Consider the following 19,396-nt stretch of genomic DNA (forward strand, 5'->3'; position numbering starts at 1 on the left):
CCTCTTTATCCCAGTTACTAGATTACTGGTAAATTGCCAATCATTATAAAGTTATCAAGCTAGTGTTTTACAATGCATATACAGAGAGCCTTCATGGAGCACACATACAATATATGGTTTTAGAAAGCTGCTTTATCTGCAGGATGCAGGTTTCCTTAGACTAAACAACAGGACAGGAGTTAAACCTACAATGCTACGAAATACATCTACAGGGCTCAGAACTATATATTATGTTGTCATACACAACTGAAACCAATAGAGGTGGTTAAGGTATTATTTTGGCTTTTGTGTTACTTTTGTTTTCAATATAGTTTACAAATACATGTTTTCAGATCTCATGCTTGGAATGTAATGCGAGCAATACATCTACATGGCAATTCTCTGATGCAGATCCGATTCACCAAATCTAGGATTTACAGCATCTTTTGCCCATGACCAGGCCCAGCCATCGTGAGAACAGAGTATTGCCCCGATATTCCCCTGATGTATGGGTCCCATAAAGCATTTGTAACAATATTCTATTCAGCAATTATGGCAGACCTACCTCTCCTTATTCTGCTCATACTTAGGGATAATTTTACTAAGTGGCGGTTTTGGTGTCATTTAGAAACCACTAGAAACTGCCTGTCTGAAGATAATCCTTTTTTTCCGGCAAGTTTGCAGCCAGTTTCAATGTGGTTTTCAAAACAGTCACTTAATATTTCCAGGGTTTCCATTCTATTCTTTCTATGGTCTAAACATTGATGGTGCTTTGATATTCAATCATGTTCTAATTCTATTGTTAAATGTGCTTTCTCTGAGGTTTTGCAGCGAGTTTAGAATCAGTAAATTGGTGGATTGCAAAACTGCCACCAAACCCACCAAGATTTACAATTCGCCGCTTAGTAAATGTTTGCCCTTCAGCTGCTGAGTACACAAGTGAGAAGCACAATCAAAATCTTGGGGTTAACAGATTGGCTTGTAGAACTTACTAGGTTTATTTTTATTGCTTTCGTAGATAACCGGTATTATTAATACTGTTGATGAAGATCGGTCAGTAATGCTCATATGCTGGAGATATCAATAACTATCACCTTTACAAAATTTTTTACTTTGACATCCGTATTTTCAAGATCCAAAAATAAAATAAAAAAATAAATATGCAGGTTAATGCCATCATCAAGCAGGAACACAGCAAGGATCATTAAACTTGAGCATTCTGCTAGTTGCTAACCTGCATCTCACATAAGACACAACCCAGTAACCCACTTACTCAAGGTTATGGAAGGTGCAAGTGGTGACAAGTGACTATGGAAAAGACCTGTGCCTTACCTCATAGAATAGTCCCTCTGGAAACTGCTGGAAGCACTGAGCACACACAAAACACTGCTCGTGGTACAGCTCTCCATTACTGTTCACTATCTTTTCAGCTGGGGCGAAGCCAGATCGACAGCGCTCGCACATTGCATTTGCCAGAGCATTCGCCATGTTGCTGCAGGAGAGGAGAAAGAAAAGCAACAATTATTGGTCATACAAGATGTATTAAGGTTAAGACAATATAATAATGCGTGCTTAGGATTGCTGCCTCACAGTGCATCATGGGTTCAATAGTAAGCAGGGCTCTACTGGTGTGGAGTATGCTTCAGTTCCCTACTTCATTCAAAAAACATGGTAGGTAATCTGGCTTCTGCCAAAATGAACCAGTGTGTGTTCATAAGAAAATTTAGACCAGTGATGGCTAACCTTGACACTCCAGCTGTTGAACTACATATCCCAGCATGCCCTGCTACAGTTTTGTTATTTGGCCAGGCTAAAACTGATGCAGGGCATGCTGGGATGTGTAGTTCAACAACAGCTGGAGTGTCAAGGTTAGCCATCACTGATTTAGGACTATGACTAAATCTCCTCTATAATGTATGATAATGGATAACCTATTGTACACACTCAGTTGCCATCTTATTAGGCACACCTTTCTAGCAATGAGTAGGATGTGTTACCAGAGCAGCCTGGACCAACCGAGGTGTTGAACGCATTCCTTCTACCTTCTGGTGCATAGTGACAGTACCATGCAGTAGCTGCACATTCATACTGCAAATTTCCCACTCATACCACCATATAGATCTGCTGGCAGTAGAGACCATCACAGTAAACGGAACAAGAAAACATTCCCCACACCATTACACCACTAAACAGAACGGTTTTAAACACAGCAGGATGGAATCATGAATTCATGTTGTTTACATTAAATTCAGACCCCATCTTCATGTCACAGCAGATATCGAGGTTGGCCAGGCCAGACCAGACAATCTTATTTCTATCTTCAACTGTCCTGTGCCCAATGGAGCCTCAGTTTCTTTTTCTTAGCGGACAGTAGCAGAAGGAAGTCCATGCAGTCTACTGCTGCTGTAGCCCATCTACTTCATGGGGCAGATTTACTAAATTTTTTACCAATGAAAAGTTGTGATGTGGCCTGTCATTTCTCTATTGCATTATAGATCAAGATAGAATCTGATTTGTTGCTTTGGCCCACACCACTTGCCTGTTTTAGATGCTTTAGCAAGTCTACCCCCAAGGGTCATTGGGCTGTGGGTTGAGATGCTCTCTGTTGTAACTCCTAACTATTTGCGTTACGGTCACCTTCCCTTCAGCTTGAATAGTATGGCCATTCTCTGCTGAACTCTCTCATTAAACATTTCAATGTTGCCCCCAGAATTACCAATCACATTTTTATTGCACACCATTCTCTGTAATCTAGAGACTGCTATGTGTGAAAATCCCAGATTGGCAGCTTCTGAGTATACTCCGACCCCCTCACCTGGTACCAACAATCAAAGTCTTCCCAATTCTGGTCTTTGGTCTGAATATGACTGCAAGCTTTCTGCATGGACTTGTTGTCACAGGAACATCACTCAGGTGCTTGCAATGGAGGGGTATTTCTAAGCAAGAAAAAAAGCATTTCGTTTCCCCAGCACCCTGAACGATACCAGTAACCATATTTAAATCCCACACAGTATTAGAATTCTAAGATCTCGGTTACATATATTTGCGCAAATGTATGAATAAGCCCCCAAGCCGCGTCAAGGCCTCTCTGTATATTGGGGTCCCCTAGCGCTATATCTAGGTACAGAGAATCTGCCACTATATAGGTCTGTTGTGAGAGGCAGAAAGGATCTTGCATTAGGAGGAGGTGCAGGTCCTGATATGCCATATGGAGCATTATGGGGTTGCTCTTAGATAGGTAGCTCTTAGCTTAGATATATTAAGTAAGGAGCCATTATCATGTGGCTCTTTGCTGGCTAATCGTAGACCTAGATTGGGGTAATGGAGGTGTGGGGTACGGTGCCTCTGGATTGGCTAGGCTGGATGGCTCTAGTGTGCCATACCTTTACATTCTATTAACACCTATCACTTACCAATTTCTTTACTAAAACTATTTCTTCATTATTTTAATTACATCTCATTTTTTGTATCACTTTCTGTATATAGCTTCGGCTTCCTAACACTAATTTATTAACACTATAGTTTTTTCACTGGTATGCTGCCCTAGGCTTTCTGGCTTAGGCTGATTTTTGGGGTACCGCACCCTACACCTAGATATAGCGCTAGGGACCCCCATTATACAGAGGGGCCTTGATGTGGCTTGGGGGCTTATTCACACATTTGCGCAAATATATGTAACCAATATCTCTGAATTCTAATATTGTGTGGGATTTAAATCTTGTTACTGGTATCATTCAGGGTGCTGGGGTAAACAAAATGCTTTTTTTCTGTCACAGGAATAGTCAACTGGATATTTACACAAACGTGCAGTTGTACCCAATAACATGGACAAACACAAACATACATCCAGAGAGAGGACGGATGGTTGAGAGAGAGAGGCACATACAGTAACTGCTATGTTTGGGGGAGGTTCTGTCTCATTAAGACTATGGGCTGAGGTTCCCAGATCGACAATAAAAATTCTAGGAGCTCTATACAATGTACTATGTAAGTACCAGAAATATAAGAAACAACCATATAACAACATAAACCCTATTTCCAAGCACTGACTATTGCAAAGTTTAAAATAAAACAGGACCACCAACATTTCCCTAATTGCGTGATAACACTTTTAACTTTTGAAATAAAAACTGTGGCATGATGAATGGATTTCAATACAAATATAGACAATGGACTACAGCCATTAAATAAATAACTATCAAAACAGAAAACTCAGATCAATTAAGTAAAAAAAAAAAAAATACAAAGAGCCAGATTCATATAGATGCGATCTAGGTTATTCAACACTTTTCTGTGGCAACAACCCCTCCATCTCAACCATTTAAATTAGAAAATCGCTGTAAGTTGCCACAGTTTTCAATGAGAGAAATCACAGCTTTTAGTTCTCACCTTCAGAATTTGTGATAACTTTTTTTAAATCTTTATTTTAAATGTAAAACGTTAGTATATAATGCACTACCTCTGGTTCACTTCTATAATGAATAATAATGCATTTAACAATGTTTAAATAGTAAAATTATGGGCAATATAGACACTTAATTTTCTCTGAAAGGCACAAATGGGTGTAGTGGACAACCACAGAGGAGGAATCGCCTACTTTGCCGTTATTCTGACGACGGTATAGTACGCCCGTCAGGATCCCGTAGTCTGTATTGAGACAGCCGGGATACCGACGGACAGTATTTTGACCGCATACCTTGCAAATACCCATAGAAATCACAACATAGGTATTATTCAGCATCAGTAGCAGTTTTGTGGTTTTTGTATAAATCGCATGCTGAAAGTCGCCAACACAGGGCAAGACCACCCAGCATGTGTAAAGCAATATTTTGAATGCAATTGCAATGTAGAAATCAGGAAATAGAGTTAGCCCCCCTGCATATGCATCCAGACTGCGTATGCTGGCACACCAGCTCCATGTATCCTGTTGCAGGAACCGCAGGCGACGCCATCCAGCCGCCATGAAAACGGCCATAACATGTCTGCGTTTCCCGCACCACTCCCCACCAACGCATCACCGGACCCAAACGCCCGCCACCTGTCAATTACTATGCTGCGGGATGTGATCGTATTGTGAAAGGCCGCGCATGCAGACGATAATAGGCCATTTGCGATTTCGCATTTATTGCAACTGCTGCTGATTAACCCCCTTAGACATATACACTAAACACTTATTTACTAAATTACACGTGCTGGTTATTTTTCATTATTTAATAAAAGTTGTCAAATCCAATCCTGTGAAATCTTCTAACAGCATCCCATCCTTTGCTTATGGCTACAACAACCTATTACACTGTCCTTATGGCCGCCTGCTATCTTGTATTGCAGTTTATTGGTGTTCATTTTCCAACTTGTTTATGTACTTAACATAGCACACAACAGAGTTAATGCGCAAGACTTACATGATGCCTGCAACTTGACATTTCTAATTCAATTGTGCAAACTGTACAGATTTTTGTTTTTGTAAAAAATATCACGTGATATGCGCAGATTAACACATGACTTCACAGGTCAGAACTAAACATTAACTGAATCTGGCCCTGAACTAACTGGTGTTATGGTGTTTAGTCAGTGTTCCTATCTAGTCAGTGCCCCTACTCTGCAACATATACCTCACTACCGCTGAGGCAGCCATGGAGGAGGAGGAAAACCTTACACAACAGTTCCTACTATAAGGAGATGTGCCGAGTTAGGAAAGCCCTCTAGTAGTATTCTGTATTATTGTTTCATTTTATGAACTCAACCCAAAAAACTTATTTTCAGATTAAAAACCCATGTAAAATAGAAGATACCGCATAAATAAATATGTACTTTTAACATGATGAATTTATCCCATGCAACATATTAAGGGGAATTCAATTGTTCCCCGTGGCTGCCACCAGTTGGCGACTGATGAAGCAATTCAATTGTTGCTCTGTTCGGGTGCGATTAGCCGTGTGGGCACATTTCAGCTCACACTCTCCAGAGGTGGTGAGCTGAAATGTGCACATTTCAGCTGTTTGGTCGCCTAAACAACACTTTTCACATCACACCCATTACTTTAGAAAAAAATACATTTGAGTACCACCCCCACGATCTCTTGTTTGGGCTATAAAAAAAAAAAGTAATGGGCGGCTATTCATTTTTAAGTGCCCAACAGCACTGGTTTTATCAGAGCAAAGTGGCTAAACCCGACTAAAATAGTGCTACAAAGTGAAAACACCCAATGAGACAGACAATACATTGAACTTTTTTTTTTTTTTTTTACTCAGTTTATTTTAGGATAGCTTGGTGTTTCAATTTAAGGTTTAAAAATTAATTAGAGCTGTCAAAATATTTCTATAAGAAAGAGTCCATAAAGTGCAACTACTATGAGGCATAATATTAACTAAGGCACTACTATGGTTCATAGTATGAATATTATGGGGAATACTGTACAATCAACAACTGCTGCAGAGAGGTCTCTCTAGAAGCATTTGGACATGGGCCCCTTTAAAATGTTGCTATGGGGTCCACAAGCTTCTGGCTACGCCCCTGTGAAACAGATAAAACCGTTTACTTGGGTATAATATTACTTTACATTAGAAGCGATCTATGTACAAGTGTAAAAAAAAAAAATCCATAGTGGAGCAGAATATAGGTTTGGATGTAACAGGTCTGGGTGCAAAATATTGGCCCAGATATGAAGCTTGCATGTAAAACAACTGGGGAAGAGAAGCAGGGACGGTCAACACCCCAAAAACAGTCTTACATAATATTATCTAGATTGGATCTTGCAAACATAAAAACACATTTACACCTTAATTCCTCAAGTTTAAGATAGAAGTTCTATAGCATTTAAACAGTTTTACCATATGGTAATGTAATAATAAGGAATTTTCATATCATCCAAACGTTTATCTGTTGTTAAATGCACAGTGCTAGAACACGTAAAAATGGCTACTGGGGAACGTACGTCTGTCTGATTACAGTACACAGACACAATCAATGTAACATAACGGAGCCACTGTGTGGGTGGACTGTACAACCATATGAACTTTAAGATTCATTACAGCAGTCCCCGTACCACCTTCACAAAATTTCTGCCAGCTCTGCTAACACCCAAATCTTTGACCCCTATGCTTCATCTGTCCCATTAGCCAAAATAATATGTTAAATTAGGTGGCTGCAGCCAATGATCCGAGTAAAAGCACTTACAACCGGGCATAGAAGTCACAGATTTCTTTGTACACTTTGACATCACTGCGTCGTCTCTGTAAGTTTGATACTGGCTTTTCATCCTCTCCCCCACTTTCATCAGGCACAAAATTGCGGGTGTCCTCCATGGGAGGTAGTTCTCCATTTTCTGGAATATCAGGGTGGATCCTTGACTGAATTTCCATCATTTTATTTTCTTGTAGATTTTCAGAAATCCCCCCCCCCCCAAAACAAACCCCCAAAACAACAGGTCTTAAGATCGTAGAGGTGAAACAGAACCGTCGGGCTGGGAACAAGTGTCCCAAAGCGTACTCCGGTCTACTGCGGTGTCAGACTGACACTGACTCATACCGGGATACATTACAATGCTGCCCACATTCCACAGCACAGATTCCAACTAAGGCTATGGAGTGGAGAACACGTCACTTATGATAGGTGGGACCCAGCTGCTCACTGCTGTTGATGTTAAAAATTCCTTTCCCTCCAAAGGGTGCAGACTAAACTATAAAATTGCAGCTCCAAGAGCTGGTTCTTCTGCAGGACATCTCCGATCCTGTGAAGTCTTCTCCCTAGCTGCACTGTACAATTGTTATATAGTACAGAACCAAGCAAAGCCCAGCTCATGAAAACACAATAAGGAAATGGTCACTAGGGCAACACAACACTTAACAAATACACATAGTAGACTTGCCATGCTATTTTAGTAAACGTTACTGAACTGTGTTGTGGTATTTTTATGGGGATGAAATATTAATTCACTTTTATTTTAGGATATTGAATATAGGACTTTAAAAGAAACAATGCACGTAAAAACCTCATATAAACACCGATAGTAACCGTTACAAACATATGTCAGAAAGAGACGTATTTATGAAAAAGGGGGTTTCTGGTTTTCAAGTAGGATATGTATCCTGCTTGCCTAAAAGATCTATTTTTCTAGAGGTTTAAGATGGTAACCCCTCTATCACCAACGCGTTTGGATAAGATCTGTTAGAATATCCAGATTGTAATCTTCATTATGTGTGATATGCTGATATTTTATTTATCATTGTAAGTTGGGGACAAGGCTGCAGATGCTGATCGTGATTGCACAAACATTTCAAAAGCTAGCTATTACCTTTGCAGTGTAAAGCTGGGTACACACATATACAATCCATGCCCTGATCACCTGATATTAGGTTATCAGGCAGAGAATTGTATAGGTGTATAGCAGGGCTGTTGCAGGAGCGCTGGCCAATAAATTACTTCAAACGCACCTGCAAAGGTCAGGGTCGGGAGGTTGCATCTTGTGTCTTTTAATATTTGTTGGCCCGACCTCCCGATCCCATAGAAGCCCGTACACTCTGAGCTATTTCTAGCACAGTGTATACAGGGCTCACAGGGGGTTAAGCCGTCACATACAGGGACAGCCACTATTAATCCTGCATAGAAACCAAAATGTATTTGTCCTACTCAGGATTTACCATCACAGATGCCTGTACGTCTTACAGTGTCTGTTTATCAGTGGTGTCTGTATATCAGAGACTGCATAATATTATGACATGTTATTTTTGTGGGATGCCCACAGCCCTGAAATGGATGACGACACCAACTCAGTTGCTGGTCACGCCCCTTTAGCGGGGAACCCTGACGTTGCATTCCCCTGGTGCGCACTACATGCCCCAGTCCCACAACTCACAGTGATCACTAGGCAAATTAACATATTGCTAATGGTGTCCCTCCAAATTATGTTCATATTAAAAAAAAGTATCAATAGTTAAAGTGCATAATGAAAGTACTTCAGTCAAAATTTTCTACAAAATAATCGTGCATAGGAGACCACAAATGGGTTGAACTCGATGGACAATTGTCTTTTTTCAACCTTAGATACTATGTTACTATACATAAGAGTGATTTGAATACATTTCTCTGACGTCCTAGTGGATGCTGGGAACTCCGTAAGGACCATGGGGAATAGCGGCTCCGCAGGAGACAGGGCACATCTAAAGAAAGCTTTAGGATCACCTGGTGTGCACTGGCTCCTCCCCCCATGACCCTCCTCCAAGCCTCAGTTAGATTTTCTGTGCCCGACGAGAAGGGTGCACACTAGGGGCTCTCCTGAGCTCTTTGTGAAAGTTTTAGTTTAGGTTTATTATTTTCAGTGAGACCTGCTGGCAACAGGCTCACTGCATCGAGGGACTAAGGGGAGAAGAAGCGAACTCACCTGCGTGCAGAGTGGATTGGGCTTCTTAGGCTACTGGACATTAGCTCCAGAGGGACGATCACAGGTTCAGCCTGGATGGGTCACCGGAGCCGCGCCGCCGGCCCCCTTACAGAGCCAGAAGAGCGAAGAGGTCCGGAAAAATCGGCGGCAGAAGACTTTCCTGTCTTCAGATAAAGGTAGGCGCACAGCACCGCAGCTGTGCGCCATTGCTCTCAGCACACTTCACACTCCGGTCACTGAGGGTGCAGGGCGCTGGGGGGGCAGCGCCCTGAGACGCAATAAATCGATAGAAAACCTTTTATGGCTAAAATAAATGCATCACATATAACTCCTGGGCTATATGGATGCATTTAACCCCTGCCAAAACATACAAGAAAACGGATGATAAGGACGCCGAGAAAGGGGCGGAGCCTATCTCCTCAGCACACTGGCGCCATTTTCCCTCACAGCTCAGTTGGAGGGAAGCTCCCTGGCTCTCCCCTGCAGTCACTACACTACAGAAAGGGGTTAAAAAAGAGAGGGGGGCACAAATTAGGCGCAGTATAAACAATACAGCAGCTATAAAGGGAAAAACACTTATATAAGGTTATCCCTGTATATATATAGCGCTCTGGTGTGTGCTGGCAAACTCTCCCTCTGTCTCCCCAAAGGGCTAGTGGGGTCCTGTCCTCTATCAGAGCATTCCCTGTGTGTGTGCTGTGTGTCGGTACGTTTGTGTCGACATGTATGAGGAGAAAAATGATGTGGAGACGGAGTAGAGTGTCTGTAATAGTGTTGTCACCCCCTAGGGGGTCGACACCTGAGTGGATGTACTGTTGAAATTGCGTGACAGTGTCAGCTTTGTATAAAAGACAGTGGTTGACATGAGACAGCCGGCTACTCAGCTTGTGCATGTCCAGACGTCTCATACAGTGGGCTCTAAAGCGCCCGTTACCTCAGATACAGACGCCGACACGGATACTGACTCCTGTGTCGACGGTGAAGAGACAACCGTGATTTCCAATAGGGCCACTCATTGCATGATTGATGCAATGGAAAATGTTTACACTTTTCTGATAATATGAATACCACCCAAAAAAAAAAGGGGTATTATGTTTGGTGAGGAAAAACTTCCTGTAGTTTTCCTGAATCTGAAAAATAAAATGAGGTGTGTGATGATGCGTGGGTTTCCCACCGATAACAATTGATAATTCTAAAAAGTTATTGGCAGTATACCTTTTCCCGCCAGAGGTTAGGGTGCGTTGGGAAACACCCCCTACATGAGATAAGGCGCTCACACGCTTGTAAGAACAAGGGCTCTACCCTCTCTTGAGATGGCCGCCCTTAAGGATCCTGCTGATAAAAAGCAGGAGGGTATCCTAAAATGTATTTACACACATACTAGTGTTATACTGCGACCAGCAATCGCCTCAGCCTGGATGTGCAGTGCTGGGTTGGCGTGGTCGGATTCCCTGACTGGAAATATTGATATCCTAGATAAGGACAGTATATTATTGCCTATAGAGCAATTAAAAGATGCATTTCTATATATGCATGATGCACAGCGGAATATTTGCCGACTGGCATCAAGTATAAGTGCGTTGTATTCTACCAGTAAAGTGGTCAGGGATTCCAAACGGCATTTGGAAGTATTGCCTTAAAAAAGGGGATGTACCCTAGGTCGCCTCTCAAAATAAGACGCCGTATTATCAGGCGCAGTCCTGGTTGGCAAGCGGACAAAAGGGTTCCTCTTTTCTGCTCGTGACAGAGGGAGAGGAAAATGGCTGCAGAGATCAGCCAGTTCCCAGGAACAGAAACCCTTTTCCGCCTCTGCCAAGCCCTCAGTATGACGCTAGGGCTTTACAAGTTCAGGCACGGTGGGGGCCCGTTCTCAGTGAATTTCAGTGCGCAGTGGGCTCACTCGCAAGTAGACCCCTGGATCCTTCAGGTAATATTTCAGGGGTACAAATTGGAATTCGAGACGTATTCCCCTCGCCGTTTCCAAAAGTCTGTTTTACCGACGTCTCCCGCTGACAGGGAGGCAGTTTTGGAAGCCATTCACAAGCTGTATTCCCAGCAGGTGATAATTAAGGTACCCCTCCTGCAACAGGGAACGGGGTATTATTCCACACTATTGTGGTACCGAAGCCAGACGGCTCGGTGAGACCGATTTTAAAATCAAAAATCTTTGAACACTTACATACAGAGGTTCAAATTCAAAATTGAGTCACTCAGAGCAGTGATTGCAAACCTGGAAGAAGGGGACTACATGATGTCTCGGGACATCAAGGATGCTTACCTTCATGTCAAAATTTACCCTTCTCACCAAGGGTATCTCAGGTTATGGTACAGAACTGTCACTATCAGTTCAGACGCTGCCGTAGGGATGGTCCACGGCACCCCGGGTCTTTACTGAAGTAATGACCGTAATGATGATATTCCTTCGAAGGAAGGGAATTTTAGTTATCCTTTACTTGGACGATTCCCTGATAAGGGTGAGATCCAGGGAACAGTTGGAGATCGGTGTAGCACTACCTCAGGTAGTGTTGCGGCAGCACGATTGGATTCTCAATATTCCAAAATCGCAGCTGGTTCCGACGACTTGTCTTCTGTTCCTAGGGATGATCCTGGACACAGTCCAGAAAGAAGGTGTTTCTCCCGGAGGAGAAAGCCAGGGAGTTATCCGAGCTAGTCAGGAACCTCCTAAAACCGAACCAAGTCTCAGTGCATCAATGCACAAGGGTTCTGGGTAAAAATGGTGGCTTCCTACGAAGCAATCCCATTCGGCAGATTCCACGCAAGATTTTCCAGTGGAACCTACTGGACAAATGGTCCGGGTCGCATCTTCAGATGCTTCAGCGGATAACCCTGTCACCAGGGACAAGGGTATCCCTCCTGTAGCGGGACTGGGTCCTGGTAGCCACGGATGCCAGCCTGCGAGGCTGGGGAGCAGTCACACAGGGAAGGAATATCCAGGGCTTATGGTCAAGCCTGGAGACATCACTTCACATAAATGTCCTGAAGCTAAGGGCCATTTACAATGCTCTAAGCTTAGCAAGACCTCTGCTTCAAGGTCAGCCGGTGTTGATCCAGTCGGACAACATTACGGCAGTCACCCACGTAAACAGACAGGGTGCCACAAGAAGCAGGAGGGCAATGGCAGAAGCTGCAAGGATTCTTCGCGGGGCGAAAAACCATGTGATAGCACTGTCAGCAGTTTTCATTCCGGGAGTGGACAACTGGGAAGCAGTTTTCCTCAGCACGACCTCCACCCGGGAGAGTAAGGACTTCACCCAGAAGTCTTCCACATGATTATAAACCGTTGGGAAAAACTCGACAGGTATTGCGCCACGTCAAGGGACCCTCAGGCAATAGCTGTAGATGCTCTGGTAACACCGTGGATGTACCAATCAGTGTATGGGTTCCCTCCTCTGCCTCTCATACCCAAGGTACTGAGATTGATAAGATGGAGAGGAGTAAGCACTATATTAGTGGCTCCGGATTGGCCAAGAAGGAATTGGTAACCGGAACTTCAAGAGATGCTCACGGAGGATCCGTAGCCTCTACCTCTAAGAAGGGACCTGCTCCAGCAAGGACCTTGTCTGTTACAAGACTTACCGCGGCTGCGTTGACGGCATGGCGGTTGAACGCCGGATCCTGAAGGAAAAAGGCATTCCGGATGAAGTCATCCCTATCCTGATCAAAGCCAGGAAGGATGTAACCGCAAAACATTATCACCGCAGTTGGCGAAAATATGTTGCGTGGTGCGAGGCCAGTAAGGCTCGACGGAGGAAATTCAACTGGGTCGATTCCTACATTTCCTGCAAACAGGAGTATCTATGGGCCTGAAATTGGGGTCCATTAAGGTTCAAATTTCGGCTCTGTCAATTTTCTTCCAAAAAAAAAAAAAAAAGAACTAGCTTCAGTCCCTGAAGTTCAGACATTTGTTAAAGGGGTACTGCATATACAGCCTCCTTTTGTGCTTTTAGTGGCACTTTTGGGATCTCCAGGTGGTTTTTGGGTTCCAAAAGTCACATTGGTTTGACACACTTAAATCTGTGGAGTTAAAATATCTCACAGAAAAAGTGGTCATGCTGTTGGCTCTGGCCTGGGCCAGGCGCGTGTCAGAATTGGTGGCTTTATCCTGTAAAAGCCCTTATCTGATTTTCCATTCGGACAGGGCGGAATTGAGGACTCGTCCTCAGTTTCTCCCTAAGGTGGTTTCAGCGTTCACCTGAACCAAACCTATTGTGGTGCCTGCGGCTACTAGGGACTTGGAGGACTCCAAGTTGCTAGACGTTGTCAGGACCCGGAAAATATATGTTTCCAGGACGGCTGGAGTCAGGAAATCTGACTCGCTGTTTATCCTCTATGCACCCAACTAGCTGGGTGCTCCTGCTTCTAAGCAGACTATTGCTCGTTGGATTTGTAGTACAATTCAGCTTGCACATTCTGTGGCAGGCCTGCCACAGCCAAAAATCTGTAAATGCCCACTCCACAAGGAAGGTGGGCTCATCTTGGGCAGCTGCCCGAGGGGTCTCGGCTTTACAACTTTGCCGAGCAGTTACTTGGTCAGGAGCAAATACGTTTGTAAAATTCTACAAATTTGATACCCTGGCTGAGGAGGACCGGGAGTTCTCTCATTGGGGGCTGCAGAGTCATCCGCACTCTCCCGCCCGTTTGGGAGCTTTGGTATAATCCCCATGGACCTTACGGAGTTCCCAGCATCCACTAGGACGTCAGAGAAAATAAGAATTTACTTACCGATAATTCTATTTCTCGTAGTCCGTAGTGGATGCTGGGCGCCCATCCCAAGTGCGGATTGTCTGCAATACTGGTACATAATTATTGTTACCAAAAAAAATTCGGGTTATTGTTGTAGTGAGCCATCTTTTCGAGAGGCTTCTCTATTATCATGCTGTTAACTGGGTTCAGATCACAAGTTGTACAGTGTGATTGGTGTGGCTGGTATGAGTCTTACCCGGGATTCAAAATCCTTCCTTATTGTGTACGCTCGTCCGGGCACAGTATCCTAACTGAGGCTTGGAGGAGGGTCATGGGGGGAGGAGCCAGTGCACACCAGGTGATCCTAAAGCTTTCTTTAGATGTGCCCTGTCTCCTGCGGAGCCGCTATTCCCCATGGTCCTTACGGAGTTCCCAGCATCCACTACGGACTACGAGAAATAGAATTATCGGTAAGTAAATTCTTATTTTTTTACATTGTGTATATGTGGACCAGCCCTGCATGTTCTGCTGATTTTGCTTGCCGATAGTAGAAAAAAAGTCAGATACACTAAATAAATATACTGTGACGGCTACTGTGGATTTGTGCTAATGCCGCAGCCAGTGGGCTGTCTGCTGAGGAATTATGAACCTTATGGTTGCTCAGAATATGTGGCGGTACATGATGCAGTAGCCAACACCTGCACGCCCCAGACATGCCCGCCGACACTTATTGCCCAGAAATACCTATTGGAATTGCACGGATCTCCAAATACCCAGAATGTAACTCTTAGATTCTGCGTATGGGGATTCTGTGCTTCCATGAATATATTAAAATGCATTTCAAGACCAAAAGTCAATGAGGCATTTTCTGTGGTTGGTAATCACATTTATTACAGGAAAAGAAAGAGCTGTCTACACGGTATACAGCTGCATTGGGTGATGGGGCATCTTGCAGGTATGTGAACTATTTCTTACATTCTGATAAGGGATACTGGAGGCAGACCAAGTATTATTTGGCTTTCAACAGTAGGTAATATGAAATGAAGTTGAACTGTTTACAGGAACATTAAGATATTAACCCAAGGCCTTATTTTGTTAAATAGCTAAGACTAACCATAACAACGTGCACTTCATTTATATACTGGTACATTTCACACAACACTTGTCCTGTACTAAACTGATTGCACATTTCAGCTTTGTTAATAACATTTTGAGTTAGAAACCAATGCCCTTATTTATCAATCAGTGATAAATTTCACTGCGAGTGATAAATTGCACCAGCCGATCAGCTCCTAACTGCCATGTCACATGCAGGGTTTGAAAAATTACAGTTAGGAGCGGATTGGCTGGTGAAATTTATCACTCATTGATAAATGAGGGCACAAATTTCAACCAGTATGTGCCTAGTCACCATTGAAACTGTAGTATAAATATAAATTAATTACCACACTCTACACATCTGTATTTCATAAACTAATAATACACAATCACATAAGCACTGCCAAATAATTGTGGTGCTAAATTGTCAGCTCCTGCTGTGCTCTCAAAGAAACCATTATCATTTAGATTTCTAACACAGCAATGTGGTTTCTCTGTGACCAATTGAAGAAGCAGATAAGTCTATGGAGTGACCAACATGGAGCATCCAGTATATTATACAGTATGGTGTAGAAATATTTGAGCACATGTCAATGTTCTGTTTTAGTTGTTTCATGGCCAGTCTTACGTGTTATTACAATGTGACATGTGGAAGGAAAGCAGAAGCTGTAATAAACAAACTGACAACCTCTACTGAAAATTCTCTTACATGCCCAAAACTCCTTATAGGGCTGTATCCACTGTTAACACCAGACGCTCTGGCATTAAATGGCATACTAATTATAGATGACTCCATGCATGTTTCACCTCCAAATCTGACCTTTACATAGACTGTGAAATTGTAGAGGGGGGACAACTGTTACACACACCATATTTGTGTAAATATATATATATATATATATATATATATATATTTATTAGTTTGTTACTTGTTAACTTTCATCATATTTGCTATTAAGTTGCAGCAAAGTTTTTGGCAGGATGGACATTGCCTTGTAGTGTGGTGCCTGGTACAGTAATTGGCATGATACAGAAATACACTAATTGGCAACATGTCAACTTTGAAGAAAAAAATGACAACCATCAACTGGGAACTCAAAATAATTCTCCATTTCTATTGTGGCCTCACAGCAATGGTACAAATCCCTAGAAATGTGGGAGTGACTCACAGACATGGTAGCATGCAACAAATCTTCTGTTCATGTTAATGGAGAAAGTACATATACAGTAGGGTGGCTCTTAACTGCTCAATGAGGTACATGTCACATGTGCGTCTGCTGGATGGAGCGTTTGCACAGGACTTGCCTGCAAAACCTACAGAAAAGCTTTATGGACAGTTTTATATGAATATAATGGCATCACTCATAGAAGAAAGCCTTATAAAAGGATGTTAAAGTAAATTTACCATTGCTGGTAGAGGGAAGTTCAGGACAGATGGAGAACACAATTTTACAGCTTGTTTCCTTTTTCTAAAAAGGGTGTACAGTATGTATGGTACTGTATATGTATGCTCTGTTACTGTAGGATCTGCTACCACTTCTTCACAAAGCTATTTTCATTATTTCTGAAACCAGTCTGTGAGGGAGACAGAGCCTTGTGTACTGGCCTGCGAGATATAAGCACTGCGATCTGACCAGTCTGTCCCTATTTTTCAAACAATCATTCAAAAAGGAAAAACCAGTGTGTTTTGAGCAATCTCACAGGCTATTGCATAAGATCCATTACATCTGTTATAACTCCTGTTTGAGATTGTTAATAAAATAATGAATGTAACATTTATGGTTTGTGAGAATCAGTGCTGACATAATAGTGGTAATTCATGCAGCCAGGCCTGTTACTGCACAATGTAATGGAGTGACCTGCTTCAGGTTCCTTATCACTACTGTTTAGACTGTTCTGTACATAATCACATGGAAAACAAGTTCTGCATGTTACTTGCAATGTCAAGCACAGTCCCTGACCACAAGTGTTGGAAACATAGCTGCTGTGTAATAAGGCATGGTATGCAGAGGAGGCGGTGGGGCGGCATGCTTCACATACCGACACCCTAAGGCTACAGGAAAACTGAAGCATGCATACAAATTCAGATACTGGTCCATATCCAGCAGGTCTTCAGCACTGTAACAGCCAATACTACATCTCAGGACCTGGAGAGTGTTTTGGCGGTCATGCAATACGATGGATGCAAAGGAGGTTAGTTTATTTACTCTCTATTGCCATATGAAAAGATGCCAACAATTATTATCATCTTGTATTTGTAAAGTGCTGACTTACTACGCAGCATCAAAAAATGAAGGACTCATTATACAAATACATTACATACAGCGACATAGAACAGAAATGAAAAACACCCCTGCTCAAACGAGCTGACAGTGTAAGAGGGGTGGGGAACAGGAGATACATTAAGTTGCAAAATAACGATTGTATGTGCTGGTAGGGAAAGTGCAGGTGGCTACGATTGTATGTGCTGGTAGGGAAAGTGCAGGTGGCTACGATTGTATGTGCTGGTAGGGAAAGTGCAGGTGGCTACGATTGTATGTGCTGGTAGGGAAAGTGCTGGTGGCTACGATTGTATGTGCTGGTAGGGAAAGTGCAGGTGGCTATGATTGTATGTGCTGGTAGGGAAAGTGCAGGTGGCTACGATTGTATGTGCTGGTAGGGAAAGTGCAGGTGGCTGCATCCTATTTTTATGTGCCGGTAGGGAAAGTGCAGGTGGCTACGATTGTATGTGCTGGTAGGGAAAGTGCAGGTGGCTGCATCCTATTTTTATGTGCCGGTAGGGAAAGTGCAGGTGGCTACGGTTGTATGTGCGGTAGGGAAAGTGCAGGTGGCTACGGTTGTATGTGTAGGGTTCTTTGTTGCTTATTCCTGTTATTTTACACCATTCTATGCTGTACAAACAATATTTCTCATTCACATAGGAGTTTAAAGTTTAAGGGGGAATTCAATTGTTTATCGCATCAGATGCACCAAAACAAACCAGGTTTAACTGCTAAACCCGACTAAAGTGCTGGGCGTGATGCAAAATGTGCCATTTGGGCACCCAAACAGATCACTTTTCGCTCATTTCAGTTCACCACCTCCGAGAGCTGCGAGCTGAAATGCCAGTGCTGGCAGCTGTCCGCACTCTCATCTAAAGTGACAGGACAGAGCAGGGTGATATACAATTGATCTTTTCTATCGCACCTATCGCGTAAAGCAGCTAAACCCGACTAAACTAATGGGCGTGACGCAAAAAGTCCCGCTCGGGCACCCAAATGGGTCACTTTTCACTCATTTCAATATGCCACCCCCAGGGGAAATACAATTGAATTTTGGGCACGGGATGGAAGGGATTTGGGAGACAGACACACACACACACACACACACACACACACACACAATTGAATACTGCCTATGACCAGTTCTTCATATGGAGATGTGCTTGAGAGGAAAATCTTCCACTTTAACAATGACTTCCTGCCTCCATTCCCTTCCACACATCAGGACAATTCCTGTGTCACATGCAAATTCTCTAGTAACTCAATCCAATGAATGGACAAGTCAAAATATCCAATCAGATTGGTGCACTCGTCTCCTGCTATAGTGCTGAGACCAATCTGATGACCCAAACTAAAAGCTGTTCTATCCCCAAATTCAAACACATTCTGGGTAAGCAGCAGCTAAACTAAGTCTGAGTACATTACTGCTGCAGCTCTGTGGTTTAGGTGCTTATTTATGAAAAAGTGAAAACCCCCTTCTCCAGCCTATCGGGAGAGGAGTTATCACTGCTTCTCTTTATTTACCATCAGGTACAACTTGCTATGGTGCCCACAAAGGCAGTGCGCTTATCAGGGAATGAAGCTGAGCTTGTGTTAAACACAACGTTACATCAGGATGTTTTTTTATGGCTACCTGCATGCCACCTCTACTGGATCCCTCCCCAGCTGGCTGCTGGCCACGTTACTCCTCTCTTCAGTACAGTCATTGTGCCAGCTTTATTATTTTCAATATTTTTATAAATATTATAACTTTCACATTTCACTAAACAGGTCTACGTCGTAAAAAGGGTTAAATTAACACTTTACTGATTACAAAACCCAGAACTCATTAAGTATCTAAATTCGGAACAGAGGTGTACTGCCTCCCATTTATTACATAATTGATCAGCACTGTGGGGGGATATGTACCAGTTTGTAATGAGGAAATTCAGGGGACAGTATCTTGTTTGATCCTTAGGTTCTTAATACAGAGTTA

The 19,396-nt window shown here is 42.9% G+C and overlaps 1 protein-coding gene across 5 annotated transcripts in view; it reads right to left on the reverse strand.

The window, feature by feature from the left end:
- Nucleotides 1-19,396, reverse strand: part of LIMS1 (LIM zinc finger domain containing 1) — a 148,358-nt gene that overhangs the window by 37,881 nt on the left and 91,081 nt on the right. For 3 of the 5 annotated variants that reach the window (XM_063953810.1, XM_063953811.1, XM_063953809.1), the window contains exon 2: nucleotides 1,312-1,471. In XM_063953810.1, the coding sequence (XP_063809880.1) occupies nucleotides 1,312-1,471 (160 nt within the window). Of the gene's footprint in view, nucleotides 1-1,311; nucleotides 1,472-7,155; nucleotides 7,520-19,396 lie in introns of those variants that run through there. The other 2 variants (XM_063953808.1, XM_063953807.1) reach the window with 2 other exon arrangements.

The sequence above is a fragment of the Pseudophryne corroboree genome, chromosome 2, assembly GCF_028390025.1.
Source record: "Pseudophryne corroboree isolate aPseCor3 chromosome 2, aPseCor3.hap2, whole genome shotgun sequence".
NCBI lineage: Eukaryota > Metazoa > Chordata > Amphibia > Anura > Myobatrachidae > Pseudophryne > Pseudophryne corroboree.